We start from the raw sequence: 23238 nt of genomic DNA, 5'->3' as shown, positions 1-23238 counted from the left end.
GCGTTCTCACATGCGAAAAATGCCTTAACACATGCGAAAAGCACCATAACGCATGGTGTGATGCTAATTTTTAAAAGGGGAGGGATTGGGGAGGAGTCGGGGTGGGAATTTTGTAAAAGTGGGCTGGCTTCACAAAGCCATAACGCATATCACACAGTTTTAATGCCGAAAATAACTGCACCTTTTTCATTAATTATAAGCTGTACAATATGGCCATATCGCAATTTGTTTGCAAATTCTGTTTTGAGCATTTTTAGGCTGGGGAAGGGCCTGAGATGGGGGGGAGAGGGAGAGAGAGAGGGGGGGGGGGGAGAGAGAGCGCCTCTGGGAGTGCCACCATAGTAAGCAGCTATTTATGCTACTATAGGAGGCCCACCTAGTAACTCGAGGGAGGTTTAGGTAGTAGTGTAGGGGTTAGGGGCCATTTTTACATGCAGAGTGAGACGTACGAACAGAACAGTGCATTCTTGTGAAGATTTGATGTCCTTCGGAGTGAGGAAACTCACACAACGATGAGATTTATACAATGTTCTCTCAACCTAGCTTGATGTTACCCAAGAAGAGAGTCCATCAATCTAGGTTGAGAGAACATTGTAGAAATCTCATCGTTGTGTGAGTTTCCTCACTCCGAAAAGACATCAAATCTTCACAAGAGTGCACTGTTTTGTTCGTACGTCTCACTCTGCATGTAAAAGTGGCCCCTAGCCCCTCACTACTACCTAAACCTCACCTCGACTTACTAGGTGGGCCTCCCATAGCAGCATAAATAGCTGCTTACTATGGTGGCACTCCTAGAGGCTGAGTCTCTCTCTCTCTCTCTCTCTCTCTCTCTCTCTCTCTCTCTCTCTCTCTCTCTCTCTCTCTCTCTCTCTCTCTCTCTCTCTCTCGTGGTGAAATGAGCACTTTGCAGGTAGGAAAATGCAATTATGTAGGTATTACCATTGCAATAAATGGGCTATTACCATAAAACACACTCCTATTGCATGTGATATTTTGATAAATCTAGCCCTAAGTAACCATGATTTGTAAAACAAATAAATTACACTGATAGTAGTGTATAGATATTTCCCTCCATGACTGTTCTGCCATAATTTCTTCTGTAATAGCCCAACTGCAAAGTCAGCCTGGCTGGGAAAAATTAAGCAGCAGTTTTTCAGTTTCAGGATCATCCATCAGCAGAAAAAAAAAAATCAAATTTTCAAGTTTAGAATTCTTCTATTTAATTGAAGTAGGTCAATAATTTTGCTATGGAAAATATCGGGCAAAATCATAAATCAATCATGGCAGAAGTGTGAGTAGTTAAGAAAAAGCACTGTTAATATTTGGAATAATCACAAATGGCTTTCTCAAAGAGAAAACCACTTTTATGTTTGGCACTACTGTAGGATGCATAGGAAACCCTTTCAAGGACATCAAAATTCAAGACAGCATGGAGCAAGCAGTGGAGATGCGAAAGTGCATTCTGACACCAAGTAGACACCATAGTATTGCATTAGGCAAGGAAAATGAGCAAACTAGATGGACCATACAGTCTTTATCTGCCACTGGAGTAGTCTCTGCTTCTCTTCAGTGAATAGTTTCTTTTATATAGGTTTGCCCACCTGTACTCTTTTCTTAGAATGGTTGCTCTGGATGATCCTGGCTGCACTTCTCGGTTGAGGACAGAAGGGTTTGTGTGCCAGCAGGGGCTTGTCTTGCAGTAGACTATTCACTCATCCCCAGTGGCTGAATCCCCAACCTCAACTTTTTGGGAAGATATGGGTGCACTATAGACTCAGACACTGGTCCTTTTCACAGTATTGCAGTATATGGACACCAGGCCATGGGACTGATCCAAATCAAGAGCATATTCATAAATTATAAACATATATTTTTTGTTTGGCCTGGCAGTCCCCTTTTACTTCTTTAGACTTCCAGTTCAATCATAAAGCCTTTGCTGGGCTATGAAATTTCATTTGCAACTACAAGGGGATTTTGTTTCCTTATTATTATTTTTCTTTTTTAATGCTTCTTGCCCAACTTAGCCCAGCCATCATAGCAACAGCATTAAGATTTCGCCTGCTACGCAGCCTTATCCTACCGTCATGATGCCTCCCCACCAGCAGAGGTCCTCAGTATGCCTCATAACTAGTCTTGTCAAGCTATTCCTCACTGCCCTTGCCAAGCCCAAATCCCAGCCCTATGTAACCCTGCCTTGCCAGAAGCTCCTTGTCTTCTCATGGTATCACTTCAGGGTCTACAAACTGACCCTTATTCTGTCTTGCCTTGCGGCCCTCAGGCCTAAATTGCCTTATTCCCTGTCTTGAGGCCCTTGGCCTATTCTCGCTTGTATCTTGCCTTGGAACCTCTAAGCCTGTTCTAACTGTTCCAAGCCTTGTTGCCTTTGGGTTTCAGTGTTCTTTATTTGGTGTTTCCTTTGTCGCCTTGTCTAAGTCCTGCCCTAGTCTGCCTTGTTGGTCTTAGCCTGTCTGTTCCCATATCCCGTCCAGTCCTGCTTGTATTAAAATCTTGTCCTTGCCTTATCTCACCCTTTTCTTGTCTAGCTTCAGGTCCTGCTTAGAATCCAGCCTTGCCTTGCCCTGCCTGCCAAGCCTGTCTGCTGTGGCCAAGCCTTGGCTCCAGCCTGCCATGACCAAGTCTTGTCTGTCCAACCTAGTCGTGCCTGTGTGGACTCACAACTATGATGTATTGCCACTGCAGAGACCTTCTGGCCCCCTGAACCCAAGGGCTCAGCCTGCAGGGGAGTGGGCTGGCTAGGTGGAAGACTGGTCCTTGTCTTGTCCCAAGTCCTCCCTTGCAGTACAGTGCTGCTTCCCAGACTCCGGGGCCTGTAATAAACAAGCCAGCCATCAGTTAATGTCTGGTTATTAGGTGTTGCCATTTCAATAATGGGCGAGTCTCCTTTGCGCCAGGTTGCCTCTGCAGCCTCCTCAGTTCCAGTCAAGAGAGCAGACACCTGGCCAAAGAACTAAGTCTGGTTCTCCTGCATGGCGATGCGCAGCACTACCCATGAGCCAACAGCTGGCCCTTATGAGTTCTGACCAAGCAATCGGCAACTAAAAAGACAGCTGGCTACTTCCACTAGTATAAATGATACAGAATCACAGGAAAAAAAGAAGCTAAAATCACTATAAAATCCGGGGTCGGCATGTGCAAGGAGGTGCACACTTGTGCACCTTGCACGTGCCGAGTCCTAGGGGAGCCCAGATGGCTTTTCCTGTTCCCTCTGAGGCCGTACTGACACAGTACTGCGGATGAGGTATTTCTGTGAAATTTTGTGAAAGTGGATCCAACTAACCAAGGCTTAGAATAACTGCAGAAAAATGAAAGTCATGGGGGAATTCATACATCCTTTTAAATAATACAATTGTCTTTTCTTTTACAGGTCAATCTGTTCTGTGGGAAGGACAGTTTAGAAAGGCTTCTTTTTGTCTGTGCCTATGAGAAAAATACTGTATAAGACCGGGCCATTATCTGTCTTTGTGCAGTTTTAAACTTGATTCATGGCTGTTGTTGCTCCTTGTGAATGGCGCTGTACTGTCAAGCTGACACAGCTGAGAGGCACCGATAAGAATCAGCGTCCTAACACATAGAGCAGAGTGCTATCAGGAAGAGGACACTCAGCAAAGCCAAGGTTTATGATAAGTGGTAGATTCAAGCTGCAACACAGTATGTTAATTGCATAGGCTTCTCCGAGCTGTAACCAGCAGCACCTTTAGGCCCAGTTTTACATTGCTTTGGTCACATAGTAGCAAACTGTAAAATTATTTTGTAAACTGAGCTCTTCCCTTTTCTCTGTGGATAATGTATTGCTATTTCGTTGTACAGAGAATGCCACTGTACAGTACACAGCAATCGCTTTGTAGCCTCCTTGGGAGAAGCAGTTGATAGATTTGAAATACAATATACTGTATAGCATTAGCCTAGAGAGGACACTGATCTTGTTATGTGGTGATGTTACAGAAGAGAATTTCTTTAAAAAAAAAAAAAAAAAAAGTCGTATCAGGTTCCACACTGTTAAAATACTAACTAATTTTTAAAAGAGAATAACAACCCAAGGGCCTGACACAAACTGGCTGAATGTAAAGCTCTTCCTGAAACTAACGGAGTCGACTTGAAGCATGCGAGCAGGCCACAGGCCACGCAGGAACAAGGCCTCCTCAGACTCAGATGCGGAGAGCCCTGATGGAAAAAAGAGCAGCGGGAGGACACAGGATATCACTCGGGCAGAGCTTAAACAATAGTTTTTTGAAAAAATGCTATTATAAAAGTGAACTTGTGGAAACAATGGCAGTTTTGAACAGTGGATTGAGGATCACGAGGAGCACTTGGAGGAGATGAGAGCTGCTGCCTTGGGGAGCTTACAGGCCAACATCTTAAATAAGCTTGAGGATATGGAAAATAGATTTCAGCGAAGCAACTTGAGGCAGAGAGGTCTCATGGAAACTAGCGAGTTTGAGGATGCAGTTTCAGTAATACAAAAAGTCATCAAGGCCTTGCTAACGGACAATGTGGATGAGTCAATGGAGTTAGAGCAGGAGCCTGTACACATCAAGCAGGCTCAAAGAGCCTTGGGGCCCCAGCAGGGCATCCTCTCTAGAGATACAGTTGCATGTTTTAGAGAATACAGTAAAAGAGATTTTGGCTAAAGCAAGAAATAAAGGCACTTTTCTCTGGGAGGATCATAAGCTATCTACTGTATATACAGCGATCTCACTCTGACGACTCTATGACAATAAGGAGAGCTGAGAGAAATCACTGCCAAGCTCTGTAGTAATAATGTGCGTTATCGTTGGTTGCCCCTTTTGGACTTCTATTCAGTGTGAGTGGTACGAGCTACAAAGTTAAAGGCAGAGAGGCGACCAGCACGGTGATGCAAAAAGGGGGGGGGGGGGCTGGAGGAAGTGAATCTGTTGCCGGAGGATACTAATCTCCCTCAATCCAGCAAGTGCTCTGGAAAGCGCTCTGCAAAAACTTGAAATAGGCTGCATAGTCGGCCAGGAGGCTGGGAAAAGTCTCCCCTTTTCACTAAGTTACCACGTCCGAGATGAAGATCAGACTGGTTTTTCAGTTGGTGAGAAGAACGCTACAGTCTTGCTGATAAGCCTTGCTTAGTCATGTTATCCTGCAGTAATATTTTTTCAGGTCTTTCTTGGTCTCTGTTTCATGTTCTGTGATGTGTGATTGTTTGGGATTGGGGGGGGGGGGTCCATTGGGGAGTGGAGTTGCTCCTCCATAGTTTTTTCGTCTTTATGACGGTTCTGGAAGGGATAACTGGGGTGTTTAGAGGGAGAGGGTGGGAAGGAAAGTGGGATATTGGGGGATGGGGGATTTAGGAGGGAGGAAAGTTGGCAATCAGTGGATAAAGGGAGGGGGAGGTGGGAAAGGGGGAGGGGGTAGGGGGTAGGGGGACAACCAGGGGTTGTTTCCATATATTTGGGTTTATTGGGTTAATGGTAAACAAGAAAATAGTATCTTTAAATGTCTGAGTGTTAAATATTCCAGTTAAGCAGCAGCTGTTATTTCAAGAATTAGGATAAAAAGCAGATATTGCTTTTATTCAGTAATCCCACTTTAGGAAGCAGGAGGAAAAACTCCTTTGGGACAAGGGTTATGAACATATATTTCTAGCTTCCAATTCTCAAAACAAAAAGAAGGGTGGAGTGGGTATTTTGCTCCATAAATCACTACAATTCTTTATTAAGGATGTGAAAAGGGATACAGAAGGCGGGTTTATATTCCTTAATGCAGAGAAGTTAGCCACTCTGTATGCCTCTAATTCAGAACAGGGGATATTTTTTTTGATAGTCGAACTGGTGGGCTTTGCTAAGGGTCCCTTAATATTAGGGGGCGATTATAATCTAACTATCCATCCTGAACTGGACAATACCAGGCACTCCCTTAATTTTCCTTGCGTTCATCAGAGGAAATTGATTACTATTACAGAAACCCTGAGGTTCTTAGATGTCTGGAGAGTTTTGTACCCCAAGCAGTATAGATTTCACTTTTTACTCGGTTCCCCATTAATAGTTCTTATTATGGTGGCCTCTGCTTTGATGGAGCAAGTTGTGGATTCGCAAACTGAGAGTTTTCTATGGAGAGATCATGCTCCAGTTTGGGTGGACCTTAAAGAGCTTTCTCCAGCGCATACCACAGAAACATTGGAAACTTAAAGATAATCTTCCCCAAAATGAAGAGATACGTGGAAAATTCCAAAGGGTTATTAGAGATTATTTGCGGCTGAACGACTCTTTGAGACGCATTAAAGTACGTTATTAGAGGCAAATTGATCATGTGGGCATCACAAATTTAAAAAGATTTTTTTTGTAATTTTTTTATTTATACTTTTCAGAAACAAAAAGAATGGGAGTTGAGAGATTTTATTGTGGAGCTTGAAAAATGGCATAAAGAAACAGGATCCAGTCAGGTCTTATGACAGTTGGAGCGATCCTGGGTATATTTGAAAATGCTGACCATTGATCGGATTCACTTTCAAATGCTGCAGGTGAAGCAAACTCATTTTGAATGGCGAAATAAGGCATCCAAACTGCTGGCATAAAAAAGGAGTAAACGGGAGGCTCAAGCTACCATCTACATACGGTATTAGGGATCGGGAAGGAAAACTTCTGTATGAGTCCAATCAGATTCTGGGGAAGTTTTTGGAATTTTATCAGGATTTATACTCTGCCAATGTGTTTATAAGTGATACTGACATTTATTCTTTCTTATTGGATCTACAATTGCCTAGCTTAACCCCTGAACAACAGGAAGGTTTAAACAAGGGGGTGATATAGCTTTTGAGATCCACGACGCGATTAAGGGCTTAAAAGCTAATAAATCTCCCGGACTAGATAGATTTCTGGCCCGAATCTATAACAATTTGCCAGGCTATTAGTATAACCCTTGAAGGAGATGTTTAATTCCCTGCTAGGGGAGGCTCAGTTGCCTCCTTCCATGGAGCTGGCAGGAGTAACAATTTTCATAAGGAAGGCAGGATAAAACTAATTGTGCGTCTTATCGACCAATATCATTACTAAATATTGATGTTAAAATTCTAGCAAATATTCTGGTGGACAGGCTGGCCAAAGTGATGCCAATGATGATATATGAAAATCAACTGGGCTTCATTATGGGTAGAGGTAGATTTGACAATATTCACTGAGGGCCGGATTTTAAAAGGGTTACGCGCATAAGTTATGCGCGTAACCCTTTTAAAAGCCCCCTGCGTGCGCCGAGCCTATTTTGCATAGGCTCGGCAGCACACGCAAGCCCCGGGGCGCGCTTAAGTCCTGGGGCTTCGCAAGGGGGGGCGTGTCAGGGGCGTGCCGGGTGGGCGGTGTGAATTTCGGGGCGGGACGGAAGGCATGTCAGGGGCGTGGCCTCTGGGCCTTCTCACTCCTTGCCTTGCCTTGGTCTCTGGGCCTTCCAACCTCAGACTTGCCTTGCCTTACCTTGTGGCCTCCAAGCCTTCTGACCTTTTCTTTGCCTTGCCTTGCTTTGTGGCCCCTGGGCCTTCTGAGCCTTGCCTTGTGCCCTTTGGGCCTTCTTGCCACTTGCCCTGCCTTCTGGCTTATATAGGCCTTGCCTTGCTCTGTGGCCTTCCTCTATCACTGATTTTGGGTCTGTATGTTCCATGTTCTGCCTTGTCCTTGTCTGTCCTGTCTTAGTCTATAACTGTCCAAGCCTCAGTTCCAGTCTTACCTGTATGCTGTTGCTATCTAAGCCACAGTTCCAGCCTCACCTGCACGCTGTTCCTGTCCAATTCTTGCTTCAGCCTCACCAGCCTGCACAAGTCTTGTCCCAGCCTTACCAGCCTTGCTCCAGACTCACCATGTTGGCCTGCCACTGTAGAAACCTGCTGGCCCCAGAACCCAAGGGCTCAACCTGAGGAGGAGGGGGCTGGTTAGGCAGATGACCGACCCTGACTTTGTCCTGTCATCCTGCCCCACTCTGAGCGTGGTGTCCCCTACACTCCGCTTGGACTGGAACCATAAAAGTATGAGAAGGTGGCAGGTTTCAAGGTGAACATGAGCAAGTCTGAAATCTTAAACATTAATACCCTTGAATCTTTGGCTGTTACCATAAAGAGTTACTTTCCTTTCAAATAGACTCATCAATTTATAAAATATCTAGGGGTGAAAATCACTAGGCATCATTGTCTCTTTGATGCAAACTGTTTTCTCAGGTTTTCAGTGGTGGGGTAATGCCAACATTTCCATAGGTGGCGAGAATAGCTGCCATTAAGATGAATGCTTTACCTCACTTCTGCTATATGTTTCAGACGCTGCCAATAGCAATCCCTAATTATGCTGAATAAGATTCAGAAGAAATCTGTGGAATTTATTTAGAGGCAGAAATCTCCCAAGAGTGGCTAGATCAATTGTATACTTACCAAAAGGGCAAAGGAGTCTAGGGGCACCAAAAATTGATAGTTATTATAAAGTAGCACAGTTGAGGGCTATGTTGGAGTGGCATAGGGGACCATAAGTTTAGGTATGGATACAAAATGTAGGAGAAATATCTGGGTGAAACTCCTCTTCAGTTTTAGCTAGGGATATGAATCGGGTGCCCAATTGTTCCCACTTTCGGGTTCGTCTGGCCATGGGAAAATCTCGTTTTCCCGTGTATCGACGTTTATTTTTTGTGAAAAATCGGTTTTCGGCTTAGTGCGCTCTAACGGGAGTTAGCGCGCACTAACAAAAAATAGCAAAAAGTAACCAAAAATAGTAACGGGAGGTAGTGCGCGCTAATTCCCGTTAGCGCGCACTAACCCGAAAAACGATCTAAGCAGGCTAACAAAACATCATTGCCTGTACCCTCCTCTAAAAGGATGTTGTTCTCTAGAGCTGTGAGTGCTGTCTCAGATCCAGGTCCACACCTAAACCCAAACTGAAATGGATTTAGATATTCTTTCTCCTGCAAAACATCTTTTAACTGTATCTCTACTGCCATTCCAATTTGCTCAGATATGCAATGCTGGACACGGGTGACATTTGTTAAAATCTAACACTTCTAAGTTTGGTTTCTTTACTACTGACCAAACTATTGCCTATTGTAATGGTTCTAGGAGATAGTCTTCCTGCACTGAGACATTTATGATTGGCTTAATGCCCTCTTTCAGCTCATTAGTAGCTGCCTTACCTTAACTAACCATGCAGGGCGTACTTGTGAATTCTGTAAATTCAGTCTCACTTCTCTGCCAGAATTCAGTCCAATCATTCTTCTGATTTTTCTCCAGGAGGCCAACTTCTACCACCTCAACTTGTTTAACCAAGTTGAGGTTTTCTAATTCCAGTCTAATCAACTCAATCCTCTGCACAAAGATACAAATTCTGCAAAACCTTCTCTGGATGAAGACAATGTTTTTCTGTGATCCTTTGGATTTAAATAACCCTTTTAACACCTCAAAAAGTAATTTTGATCTATTACATGTTTGCCCTAATACGATAACATTCAATAAGTACCTCAGTAAAGTCTTTTATTTTTTAAACAACCCAAACTGTTGTGGATGTTTCTTTATTCTTGGACAAGCCGTTAAGCCCGTTAAAACGGGCTACATTAACATTTTTTTTGGATCATTTCCTTCCCCCTCATTCTCCCTCCCACCTCCCCCACTCTCTCCCCTTAGTCACTCCTCTCTCCCCCCTCCCTACCTCCCTCCCTCAGTCCACTCCTATCTCCCCCTCCCCCAGTCACTCCCCTCAGTCACTCCCCCCTCCCCCCAGTTACTCCTCCCTCCCCCTCCCCTCAGTCACTCCTCCCCCCTCCCTCCCTCCCTCCTCCCCTGAGTCACTCCTCCCTCCTCCCCTCAGTCACTCCCCCTTCCCTCCTCCTCCCTCCCCCAGTCACTCCTCTCTCCCTCCTCCCTTCAGTCGATCTCCGCCGAAGACCCGGAGCGGCGGCGGCGGCATGCGCGCGAGGGCAGGAAGTCTGTCCCTCCCTCGCGCGCATGCCGCCGCCGCCGCCGCTCCGGGTCTTCGGGCCGCGGCTCCTGCCGCTCCGGGCCGCCGCTCTTGCCCGGGTCTTCGGGCCGGGGCCGCCGCCGCCGCTCCGGGTCTTCGGGCCGCTGCTCCTGCCGCTCCAGGTCTTCGGGCCGCCGCTCCGGGTCTTCGGGCCGCCGCTCCTGCCGCTCCAGGTCTTCGGGCCGCCGCTCCGGGTCTTCGGGCCGGTGCCGCCGCCGCTTCGGGTCTTCGGGCCGCCGCTCCTGCCGCTCCGGGTCTTTGGGCCGGTGCCGCCGCCGCTCCGGGTCTTCGGGCCGCCGCCGCTCCGGGTCTTCGGGCCGGTGCCGCGGCCGCCGCTCCGGGTCTTCGGGCCGCCGCTCCTACAGCGCCATTTTTATTTTTACGAGGCACACTGTGACCGACGTGCTCGCATGCGTGGTAGAGCTGCTCTCTACTGCGCATTTGCGGCACGTCGGTCAAGCTTCGTTTATTAGGTAGGATTCCCAGAGAGTATCTCAAGTCCTAAGGGCCTGGAAACAAGATTTGGCCCGTGTCAGAAGAAATACTAGGAGCCCCACTGTATGCACAATGGCCCCACAGCTCCCAAATGTGCCTTTTTGTCCAGATATGGAAAGGGGGGGGGGGAGGCCTGCATATATGATTGAGGTCCTGAACCTCTATAAGAAATAGCAAGGTCTGTGATCTTAGCCTTATGCATGAAATAGAGACCACAATGATATAAAGGAATATGTTTAGGGTTTTTTTTAATGTCTTCCTTCTGCCAAATTCATTGTTTAAAAATAGCAATACCGTATTGATCATTTAGTGTGTGATCATATTCTTAAAAATTAACTGTTTTAAAAATTGTTTGCAAATAGAAAGCTCTAAACAATGATCTATATTTGTCAGAGACTACTTTGTTTATTAAATTTACTGTACATCTTTGATTTATATATGCTGGATTTTTTCCCCATGTTTTCTTTTATTACATCTCTATTTTTGTGTCTTTTTTTTATTACTCAATATGTACAAATTGCCCACAGAGACAAAGTTAGACCATGCAGGTAAATCTCACAGTGGATAGCTCTCTCACACACACACACACACACATGTACAAACTCTTGTTTACACACCATCACTGAGAGGCCAATATTCAAAGAAACAGAAAACAGATAGCTTATCTGGCTAAAGTTAGCCAATTAAGTTATCTGGGATATTTAGGGAGATAAATGTCCGCCTGAATATCCCTGAATAAAATTATCCAGCTAACCGTAGCCGGATAATTCTAAACCTAACTGGCTATTTTTTAATAACACCGGTTAGATTTAAAGTTATCCACCTATGGATAGCCAGTTAACTTTAGACTTAAAAAGCTATATTCAAAAGAATATAGCTGAGCTACAGAGTTTAAAAAAAAACCCATATATATCATGGGCCTAGAGCCCTATTACAAGTCTGCTCACCGCTCTCCCGAGCTCCAAATATCTGCCCTCTGGGGCCCAACCTGCAATCTCCTCCCAAACTCCCCCCCCCCCCATTTCTCCAGTACATTTTAAAAAATGGTACCAGTGTCCCATGCCTCCAGCGCCCCACCCGCTCCCAGGTCAAGTAATTTCTTTTTATAAAATTACCTCCAGGACCCCCAAACCCTCTCCTTCCCACCCTCCTGCTACATTCTAGTTCTTCAGCCCAGGTTGCGCTAGAAGCCTGCTGGGGCCGCTATGGGAAGTACGATGGAAGAATATGCTTCTACAGTGACTCCTCTAGCAAGACTAGAAGTGATAATCTGGAAGCATATTTCCCATGGCAACTGCAGAAGAGTGGCAACCAGGTTGCAGTAGGCTGCTTCTAGGATCAGGGCTGAAGAACTTCCATCCAGAAGGTACCAGGAGGGTGGGAAAGAAAGGGTGAGGGTGAGGGATGGAAGGGGGAGGGGTCCCTGGAAACAACTTTTAGAAAAAGAAATTGCTTGACCTGGGAGCAGGGGGAAGCTAGAGATATGGAAGATGGGTACCTTTTTTTTTTTTTTTTTTTTTTTTTAATCAGAGAAAAAGGGGGTTTGGGGAGTAGTTGCAGGTTCAGCCCTGCAGGGCCAATCTTTTGGAGCGAGGGGGGGGGCAAGGGGGCTTGTAATAGAGCACTAGGCCCGCAATCTTGGGGGTTTTTTTTGTTTTTTTTAACCTTGCAACTTATATGTTCCTGGATAACTGCTCTCAGGCAATTCTAGTTAGCCAAATAACTTATCTGACTAACTCCAAATTCAGAGTTAGCCAGATAAGTTGTTTGGCTAATTCAACCCCACCCGGAATGCCCCCAACTTGACTCTTTCTTATGTGGCTAAATCTTTAGCTAGATAGCTAAATGTTAGCCAGGTAAACAAGAGAAATATTCAAACTAGCCATTTAAAGGGATAATGTGAGTTATCCCTCTAAATGGCTTTGAATATTGACCTCTGAATGACTAGTCTATTTGTCAATAGCTTTGGATAAGAAAAATAATTGCTATGCATTCTAGCAATTATTCACCAATTTGGTAATGAAGGCCATGCATGCATTAGCCAGGAAGATATTTTTTTAAACTCCCCAGCTCTCCTCTAATTCCTAACAAGTTATATTATCCATCAGGTCACTACCTACCAGCCATGTGTATGGTAAGATTGATTTGCATCAGGGAGCGTGCAGGAGATGTTGCAGTCATGTCCACTGTGTAGTTAGTGCCTGGATGAAGGTCTAAACACACTACTGGTGTTTCTTCTTCACTGGTGAAATTTAAGATCATTTCATGGAAGAATTCTTTCTGGTGCACCCTCCGTCCCTGGATGTGAAACTATTTTTTTGTAGTTGTTAAGGAAAGACAAAACAGAAGAGCTTACTATAATTTGCCATATATCTGAGAAGCTGTCAATGCATTGGAAAGGTACTACAGCTCATCATTAGATCATCTGTCAGCGTTACAGTTTGTTTTTGGGGAGGGTGGGGATTGTTGCTCTACTGACTGTGAGGTCAGTTCTTGCCTTTTCGTCACTGATTTCATGACATTCCTCATGGGTTGCCATTCATTGTGGATTACCACTTACGAGGATACGCCGCAAGTTGCTGTGTTCCTATGACACACAAATGAAGAATGTAATATTGATGATGAAGTGTATTTTAGTGATATGGACATTTGAGAGCACCAACTAATTTCACAAAGGCCACTGAATGTGTTTTGGGTAGCAATATCTTTCAGTCACTACTGATATTAGCTGGATTGGAAACAGAAACTTAGAGGTAAATGATCCCTACAACTATCAATCCATTGAGTTGTCCAGTTGCCCAATCGTTTTTCAGCACTCCTCTGAAAATCTGCAATGAATTTTAACTCTCTTCTTTCCATTCAGCTGAAGTACAAATTCCAGAATTGACTGAGATGGGCGATAAATACCGTGACTGGGCCTTTATAAAGACTCAAGGGTAAGTAGTCACTCTATGTCCACTTCCACCACTTTTTCAATGCTACTCAAAAATAACAACCCCAAGAAACTGCATTATATCTATTGTGACCATGTGCCAAGGTAAGGTGGCGTGCCCTGGCTAATGTGTGGGTCCCCACAGTAAACAGGTCCTCTGGTGTTATCTTTCAGTAAAATGTTTTATTCTTTGTCTCATTAACTGGGAAGCCAGGAGAATATGTTTCCCTTTCGCATAACTCTACAATATCAGTTAAAAAAAAAAGTAAAACAAAAACTTAACCCTTTTCTGGGTCATAACCTATACTTTCCATAACAATTCCCTTTCACTAGCAATGTAATCACATCCAGACTACTTATTAGGAAAACTCTTAGGGGGAACATTTCTAAAGAATTTCCGTGCATAAAATGTGGTTTTCTATGCATCAACGGGCTTTTGAAAATTACCCTGGAAATTGTGCGCGTGAAAGTATATAGGGAAGCAATTTCATGCATACTTTTGTGTCTATTCGAAAGAAGCATTTATGGGACAAAATTGGGGATAGGGGAACCATTTATACTCATACTTTCAATTTTCCAAAGTGTGCATACACATTTATGCCTGCTCACAGACAGACGCAAATATGCACCACATCCTCTGCCAACAAATTCCAGAGCTTAATTGTGCGTTGAGTAAAAAATAAATTTCTCCAATTAGCCTTAAATGTGCTACTTGCTAACTTCATGGAGTGCCCCCTAGTCCTTCTATTATCCGAAAGTGTAAATAACCGATTCACATCTACTCGTTCAAGACCTCTCAAGATTTTAAAGACCTCTATCATATCCCCCCTCAGCCGTCTCTTCTCCAAGCTGAACAGCCCTAACCTCTTCAGCCTTTCCTCATAGGGGAGCTGTTCCATCCCCTTTATCATTCTGGTCGCCCTTCTCTGTACCTTCTCCATCTCAACTATATCATTTTTGAGATGCGGCGACCAGAATTGCACACAGTATTCATGTTTAAGTGTGCCTTCAGTTTGGACAATTTATTTCTTATATCTTTAGGCTTCATTTAATTTCACCAATGGATATCCATTTTTTGTAGGGCTAGGCAAATTTTGATTCCATGGGAAAACATGATGAATGAGTCAATTCCCAGTTTGGTTCAGAGCAAGAAAAGTGAATAGCTGCAGTCCATGAAAAATATGAATCTTTTTCAGCTCCTTTAGTTTTATCCCATTAAAGACTATGGAGGAAGCAAAGCTAGACATAGCAGAGCCAGTTAGGGATATGACAAGGAAGAAGCAAAACCAATCAGGTTTCAGCACTATTTCAACTAGCCTATCCCAGCTGGCAGTTGAATGTCATGACTTTATTAATTTTTTAATTAAAAATTAAACTACGAGCATTATGAACAGTGAACATTTTATCTGTTGGATCTCAGAGAAAGAAGGAAGTGAAGGAGTAGCCTAGTGCAATGGCTCTCAACAGGTGTGTCTGGACACACTAGTGTTTCGTAAAGTCCTGGGAAGTGTGTAGCAGAGCAAGCAGAAGACTGATCTTTCCTCATCAGTCTGGGCAGGAGTTGGCTGACTTCTCTTTTATTGAGTATAACAGGAACCTGCTTTTGCTTCCTTCTCCTCCTTCCTGGACAGTGGGAGGTTGTTCCTTCCTCCTTCACAGAGATCAGAGTGTGATATCACAAACTCCTGTTAATATGGGCCCAGCAGGACACCAACTTTATCTTCCTCTGCCTGGCCTGGCAGTGAGGCTGCTGATGCTTTCTTCACCCCATGTGGCCTTGATGTGAAAACAGGAGCATAAGGGAGAAAGGTGCGTGCCCTGTAGATCCACTGCTGCTGCCTCTTCTTCCTCTCCTCATGTTTCTTGCCCTCATCTGCTGCTGATAAAGAGGAAGGGAGATTCTGGATTGGACTGAAGTCTTTTGTGCTAGTTGGGAACCAGGAGGGGAAAATGTGCTGGGAAGGAAGGTATAGGGAAATAGGGAGTCAGGAGTCTGCTGGATTGGAAGGCATGGGGAAAAAGAGGTTGGGGTTGCTGGGTAGGGAGAGGTGGAGGAGGGAGGGGTTGGGGGCCGCTGGACAGGGAAGAGAGATGGAAGTAGAGAAAGATGGAAGTCTGGGGCTGCTCGGTTGGGGGAGAGGGCAGCGGTGAGTGGGGAATGGGGGATACTGAGCAGGAAGGGGTAGGAAAGAGTTGGTCAAAGGTATTCTAGGTAGGGAAGGAGAGAGGGAAGGGCAGGGAGACTTGAGCAGAGGAGAGAGGGAGTATGGAAAGAGGATGCAGGATGGGGGGTGTCAGGAATGTTGGACGGGGAAATGAGCATGTGAAGAGATGATTGAGTAGCTGGGAGAACTGAGGGGTGATGGGGGCATGGAAGGGAGTAACTGAGTAAGAGGGCCATACTATGTCAGTTTTGAGAATATGCATTTCTTCTCTCTTTGAAATTTGCTTAGTGGAGGAGGAAATATATTTCTGTTTCTAATCTCCAGTTTTGTACTGCATGCAGAAGGTGGACTTGGGGTTTCCATTCCAGGTTTTGTTTCTACATTTTTAATTTGTGGTCTTTTATTCTATATTTGGTGAAGGCAGGTCTGTCTGTGTTCTGTGAGTGACTGAGATGAGCTACTTTACTAGAGGTTTGCATCATCCTTATTTGCTGTATTTTCTCAATATTATAATCACTGGTGGTGAACTGCTGCCTTATGTTGGTATATAGGACTAATGCAGTAAATAGATTTTCTCCGGCTTCTTTGGAGGTATGTAAGACGAATGATATGGTATATATCTTTTAACTGAAACATGGACCCGTGACGGGCTATGTGGGCAACTTTAGGAGCCGATACCCAGTTCGGTCTGAAAGTGGATAAAATAAAGATAAGTACTGATTTTTGGATTTTCAGAAAATATCAAGCATGGAAAACATTGGAATTTATAATTCAAGACACGGATTGTTTTCATTGCAAAAAAATTTAATAAAATATATCACATTGGGGGGGAAAAAACAACATAAGAACTTGCCATACTGGGTCAGACCAAGGGACCATAAAGCCCAGCATCCTGTTTCCATCAGAGGCCAAACTAGGCCTCAAGAACCTGGCAATTACCCAAACACTAAGAAGATCCCATGCTACTGATGCAATTAATAGCAATGGCTATTCCCTAAGTAAACTTGATTATTAGCCATTAATGGACTTCTCCTCCAAGAACTTATCCAAACTTTTTTTGAACCCAGCTACACTGGCAACAAATTCCAGAGCTTTATTCTTTGTACCTTCTCCATCACAACTATATCTTTTTTGAGATGCAGCGACCAGCCAGAATTGTACACAGTATTCAAGGTGTGGTCTCACCATGAAGCGATATAGAGGCATTATGACATTTTCTGTTTTATTCACCATTCCATTCCTAATAATTCCTAACATTCTATTTGCTTTTTTTTTACACTGAGCCTAAGATTTCAATGTATTATCCACCATGACGCCTAGATCTCTTTCCTGGGTAGTAGCTCCTAATATGGAACCTACATCGTGCAACTAAAGCATGGGTGATTTTTCCCTATATGCATCACTTTGCACTTATCCACATTAAATTTCATCTGCCATTTGGATGCCCAATTTTCCTCCAAGGACCTCCTGCAATTTATCACAATCTGCTTGTGATTTAATTACTCTGAATAATTTTGTATCTTCTGCAAATTTGATTACCTCACTCGTCGTATTCCTTTCCAGATCATTTATAAATATTTTGAAAAGCACTGATCCCAGTACAGATCCCTGAGGCACTCCACTGCCCACCCCCCTCCACTGAGAAAATTCTTCATTCTCCTACTCTGTTTCCTGTCTTTTAACCAGTTTGTAATCCACGAAAGGACATCACCACCTATCTCAAGACTTTTTACTTTTCGTAGAAGCCTCTCATGCCTTCTGAAAATCCAAATACACTACATCTACCGGATCAACTTTATCTACATGTTTATTAACCCCTTCAAAAAAGTGAAGCAGATTTGTGAAGCAAAACTTGTCTTCGGTATAGCCATGCTGACTTTGTTCCATTAAACCATGCCTTTCTATATATTCTGAGATTCTGATCTTTAGAACACATTTCACTATTTTTCCTGGCACTGAAGTCAGACTAACTGGTCTGTAGTTTCCCAGATTGGCCCTGGAGCCCTTTTAAAATATTGGTGTTACTTTAGCCACCCTCCAGTCTTCAGGTAAAATGGATGATTTTAGTCATAGGTTACAAATTTTTACTAATAGATCTGAAATTTAATTCTTGAGTTCCTTCAGATCCCTGGGGTGTATACCATCCGGTCCAGGTGATTTGCTACTCATCGGTTTGTCAATCAGGCCTATCACAACTTCTATGTTTACCATGATTTGGTAAAGTCCATCTGAATCATTACCCATGAAAACCTTCTCTGGAACGGGTATCTCCCCAACATCCTCTTCAGTAAACACCAAAGCAAAGAAATTGTTTAACCTTTCCGCGATGGCCTTATCTTCTCTAAGTGCCCCTTTAACCCCTCGATCATCTAACTGTCCAATAGACTCCCTTGCAGGCTTTCTGCTTTGGATATATTTTTTTTAAGTTTTTACTTTATTTTTTTTTTTTAATTTAAAAACTCTTCTATACCATTGTTTAGTTAGATAACCATCACAACGGTTTACAGTAAGGCACGATGATAAAAAATGGGTGGTATAGATTACAACTTAATCATGTGCCATCATAGTACGGTAACAATTTAATATAATAAACTATATGTGTTTTTGCCTCTATGGCCAACTTCTTTTCAAATTTTCTCTTAGCCTGTCTTATCAATGTTTTACACTTAACTTGACAATGTTTATGCTTTATCCTATTTTCTTCTGTTGGATCCTTCTTCCAATTTTTGAATGAAGATCTTTTGCTAAAATAGCCTTTCACCTCACCTTTTAACCGTGCCGGTAATTGTTTTGCCTTCATTCCACCTTTCTTAATGTATGAAATACATCTGGACCTAACCCTTCCCTCCTGGGCAGTAACTCTGGGAGACACAGGTCCTTGCTACAGGATCCTTTCCTGCTGCACCAGGTTGATGCTCTCCGATCATGAGACCTTCTTCCTCCAAAGCAGCACCAGGGCTGCCAGTCTGAAGTTAGGACTTAGCTACCTTCAGGGTCTCATCTATATACCTCTGTTTGCCTTAGCTCCTCCAGGTCTGCCACTCTAGCCTCCAGAGATCGGACTCATTCTCTGAGAAACAGGAGTTCTTTGCATTGGATGCACACGTATAACTTCTCACCGGCGGGTTAAAAAATCATACATGTGACACTCTATGCAAAAGACTGGGAGGCCCCTCTTGCTGCTGGACTGCTGCCTTCATCTTAAATTTGTTCAGTTCCTAGTTATGTTTCAGATTGCTATGGGAGTAGGAATGTGTCTAATTAGCATATTTTAAATGTATTAGTGTATTCACTATATGTCTGGTAGTGGCCTACAGGGGAATGATCAAACTCTCAATAAGGTATGGGGAGTTTGTGAAGCAACATTAAAAGGCTGATTTTTTTAGTGTGAAAGTGGCACCTGCCTATAAATTAAAGGATGAGTTAGGGGTGAATGAGTTAGGGGTGGATGGGTTGGGAAAAACAAACACACTAACTTCTGTTTATTAGCAGCCTTACTGACTATTAAAAGAAGAAAAACACTAAATAATATACCCCAATAGTTTATTTCTCCCCAGTACTTTAAAAAAAAAATTCCCAAGCAAAACTTACTGATTCCTTTCAGCCATCAGCAAGGTGATCCTCTCCTCTCAGTGCTCCTACAGCCTCTCCAGCAACTGAAGCTCTTCCAATCTAGCACACCAATACCAACACAAAAAGGCCCACTCCTGGTACTGAGTGGGAGAGCCTCAAGTGCTGGGGTGGGGAGATGTACACTACAGGCAGATATCTACTCGTCCAAAGTGACACAGCATATCTAAGCTCTAACACTGCCAATTTTCACACCCCCTCACAACTGAATGAATAAACAATCTCAGGCCAATGTGGAATGTTTGGTAACAAGATGTGAGGCCATTTTCTCCCCATCTACACATTACCATAACTGTAGCATCCGTATAAAAGTGGTAAGCACAGGATTGCTTGTGTCCAAAGACAGTGTGTGCTAATTGGGTGCACATACACTGCATGCTCTGGTGTATGCATTGGTATGGTAAGGAAGATAACAATGAGCCCAACATCACCTCTAGATACAGATATAGACAGAGGTTAATACAGCACATCACTCACCCATACACACAAAGACACACGTCGGTTAGGACATTGTTTACAGACCACCTCTAGCACTTTGGTTATCTACTGAGGCCCAATTTTGCTGTTTCTGGCCTGTTCATTATCAACCATCAATGATGTCTGTGCCAAGCTTGTCCCTACCTGCTAATGAGGTAATCAGAATAATTACTCCTCACAGAAGATTGTCTACATCTCGCAGTCTGACAGGCATCTGTCAGAAGCATGTATGCTCACTGATTTGTCCTTGTTACAGGCATGGACACCACGCCTCAGGTGCCTCTAAATGCTGGTCTTTCTACATAAGAAAACAGAGTGCAGAAGACATCATGCTTACCACCTGATACCTCTGGCAACCTCTGTTAGCCTATACATTTTATACAGTGGCAGGCTTCTGAAAGCAGTTTGTTGTTGGCCAAAGAGATCATCAAATGACAAAAACTTCTCTAGCCTTAATACTATGCACAGAGCTTATGACTGAGAGTCTATCAGCACACCTGCCTTGGTCTTGGTATCCACTAAGTCCAAAATGCTCAAACAGCAGAAGACACCAATCCTATAGGACAGCAACTCTGCTATGTTGGCCACAAGTTATGGCATGCAGACAAGCAAGAGCCTCAAACCTGAAAAGATCTGAAAGGTCACAACTCAGCATGGAAAAGTACCATTTTGCTAGCTTGTGTCATCACAAAATAAACTCGGACCTATACATTTCAGAAGTGACTTGAAAGTGTCATGCTCTTACAACATGTAAGGGCATGACACTACGTGGCTCGGCACGCGCAGGCTGCCGATTTTGCGCAGCCTTGCGCGTGCCAACCCCAGATTTTAAAAGATACACGCGTATCTATTAAAATCCAGCGTACTTTTGTTTGCGCCTGGTGTGCAAACAAAAGTACGTGCGGGAGTACTTTTATAAAATCTACCCCAATGTGTCCATTGCTACCCATTTCTAGCACTTCTCTAACACTGAAACTGTACATCACAGCTGCCACACATTTCATTGCTGAAAAACATCAATCTCGTGGTAGGATTGTGCATGCTCCTGGCTGTTCTGCAGTATATCCTCCAGAGATAAACATTTGTCTGACATGACTTAGTAACTAGGATCGGGTCAAAATGCACAGCCTCCAGCTTCAAATAGAACTCATGTACCCTCATAATGGTCAAGACAAACTGCGGCTGACATCTTGGCTGACAGCATTAACAGAGCACACCTGACCTGGAAGTCCATGCACTATGGACACAAAAAGGTTTGAACAGCTCCAAGAAAGAGGAAATGAACAGCTACTTGCTTAAAGTTAACAAGCAGAAAGTCTGTGGTGCTTGGTCACACTCAGAGCTTTGCAGCAAGTGTATTACTTGGGCACCCAACATTAGCATGCCTCTCCAGCATGGAGAAAGCAAGCTGGGTCCTGGCACTATGGCTTGTATACCTAACTGCAGAAGGCACTTGTCGTGTAACTGATACAGTCACATCCCCAACAGCCCCCCCCCCCCCCCCAAGTCGGTGCCATTTGCTGTAAAGACATAGCCAGAGAGGGAGTATAGAAACAAGCACCAATCTTACCTACAAGGCAACCGTCACCATAGAGGCCATCTTCAAAATTTTCAAACAGGCAAGATTGCCTAAGTATAATGGAATGTTCGCAGCTCCTGGGTACCTGGCGACTACATCAAGGATGCACAATCGAGCAACACAGACCATTTGCACATTGATAGAGTGGAAGAGCTTTCTGTTGTGGTAGATCTTCTCCCTGCCATGGGGTGGGATGACGGCTACGTGAGTGCAGCCAATAGCTCACAGAACATTAGGAAAGTTGGCAAAGGCATAAAACCCTCTCTTCAAGTCCAGGAAGTCCTGCCTTTCATGAGGAAGTCTTATGTAATGTGGTTATGTACAGCTGTTAGGACATGGTCCAGACAGCAGGAAAAAGAGACTTGAGACATTTGCCCGACAACTCCAACTGTTTGGAAGGAGCCAGATGCCACAAAATGAGGGTGCACAGTAGTATGGTGAAGCCTGGTATAGAGCGGGACCTTTCCATGACCGGATCCAGAACCCCTCTGAGTTCTTGATACAAATCCATGATAGCCTGAGAGCTGAGGCGATACCTGGTAACCGCATTTTCCTCTTCTATGCCCAGCAATGTAGTTCATGGATGAAAGATGCGCTCCTTGAACTGCCTGTATTCTCTCCTGTATGGCAAGCCCTGCCATGGGCCAGGGCGCTCCACCAGTGGGGCTTGCAGCTCTGGCTCCAGTGCGGGTACTTCCCTAGGAGGCAGTTGAACCTGCCTTGCCTGTTATAGTTGTTGTTCAGCAACCCGAAGCAGCCAGTATCCTACTACTAGTACACTTCCCCCTGACACTGTAGCTTTAGGAAGACAGGGCAGGTAACAAAAGGTATTTTTATTGGGCCAGCAATGTGTCTGATGTGTAGATGTGTCTGAGAGAAGGCCTTTTTTTTCTTTTTGCCACACACGATAACAGCTGCGATCCATGATAACGGCCACTATGGCACAGATAAAATGTTTTTCTTCCCTCTACTGCCAAAAAAAAGATGTTATTTCACGTTAAAACCTGCATTATTGTGCATTATTTTACTTCTAAAAGCGGTAGTAGTCCCTTATTTTCATAGTTTTCTAGCTTTTGCGTACTCATCATATTTGGATACTAACTCACGACGCAATAAAAATCACACGCTTACAGGTAGATTTTTAAAACGTTGCTCGAACAAAAAACAGCCCCATTACATACATGTATGGGCCACGCACAAAAGAAGCCGGGAAGTACGGGTGTCAAGAATAAAGAGTCAGAAAAGGGGTGTACCAGGGCCAAGATCTATATCTGTAACCCCCTAATTTTGCAAGGCTGACCATGGCAATGTGTGCCACGTTATTTGCACACCTTATTACTGGTCCTGATGAGGCACAAATCTGGAGATTTTGGTCTCTAGATCATGATCCCTGGGGGGGGAGGAGGGAGAGAGAGAGAGAGAGACTCTTAAAGAGACAATCTGACACTCTCTCTATATATCCCATTGTAAGAGGGGAACTTTCAACTCAAGGTGGGTTTTGGGGAGGGGGGAGCAGTGTTACATTGGTCTGCCTAGGGCGCAAGGGTCTGTAGACCCTTGTAACATGGTCTCTGAGTGGAGCGACCCTGTGTGGAGGCGAATTGGTTGAGTAGAATATGTGATCTCTCCAGGCAGCGGTTTGCCGTGTATAGATGATAACATCAGTGGCGTAGGTGTCCGCACGGTGGGAATCCACAGGTGCTCTACGAGTTGTCTAAGTATGAAGTTTCCCCCAGCACTGGAGTCCACTAAGGCAAGTGTGTGAAATTTGAGTGTATTCGAAAAGATGGAGACTGGAAGAGTCAGTGGAGGAGAAGGAGCAGTTAGACCTAGGAGTCCTCCTCCGTCAGATCCTAGGTCTGCGGGTTTCCCGGACAAATAGGGCAGGAGGGAACTGCATGGCCAGGTTGTCCACAATACATGCAGAGGCCTAATCGTTTATGATAATGCCTCTCCTTGGCTGTTAGGTGGCTGCGGCCTAGTTGCATGGGTTCTTCC

At 44.2% G+C, this 23238-nt stretch overlaps 1 protein-coding gene across 3 annotated transcripts in view; it reads right to left on the bottom strand.

The window, feature by feature from the left end:
* The window catches only part of SUSD1 (sushi domain containing 1), a 222483-nt gene that overhangs the window by 97082 nt on the left and 102163 nt on the right, over nt 1–23238 (bottom strand). For all 3 annotated transcript variants that reach the window (XM_029614451.1, XM_029614437.1, XM_029614445.1), the window contains one exon: nt 12578–12767. In XM_029614451.1, the coding sequence (XP_029470311.1) occupies nt 12578–12767 (190 nt within the window). The remainder of the gene's footprint in view (nt 1–12577; nt 12768–23238) is intronic.

Source organism: Rhinatrema bivittatum, chromosome 1 (genome assembly GCF_901001135.1).
Source record: "Rhinatrema bivittatum chromosome 1, aRhiBiv1.1, whole genome shotgun sequence".
NCBI classification, from domain to species: domain Eukaryota; kingdom Metazoa; phylum Chordata; class Amphibia; order Gymnophiona; family Rhinatrematidae; genus Rhinatrema; species Rhinatrema bivittatum.
The sequence above is the reverse complement of the archived record's forward strand: the minus strand, read 5'-3'. Positions and strand labels throughout refer to the sequence as shown.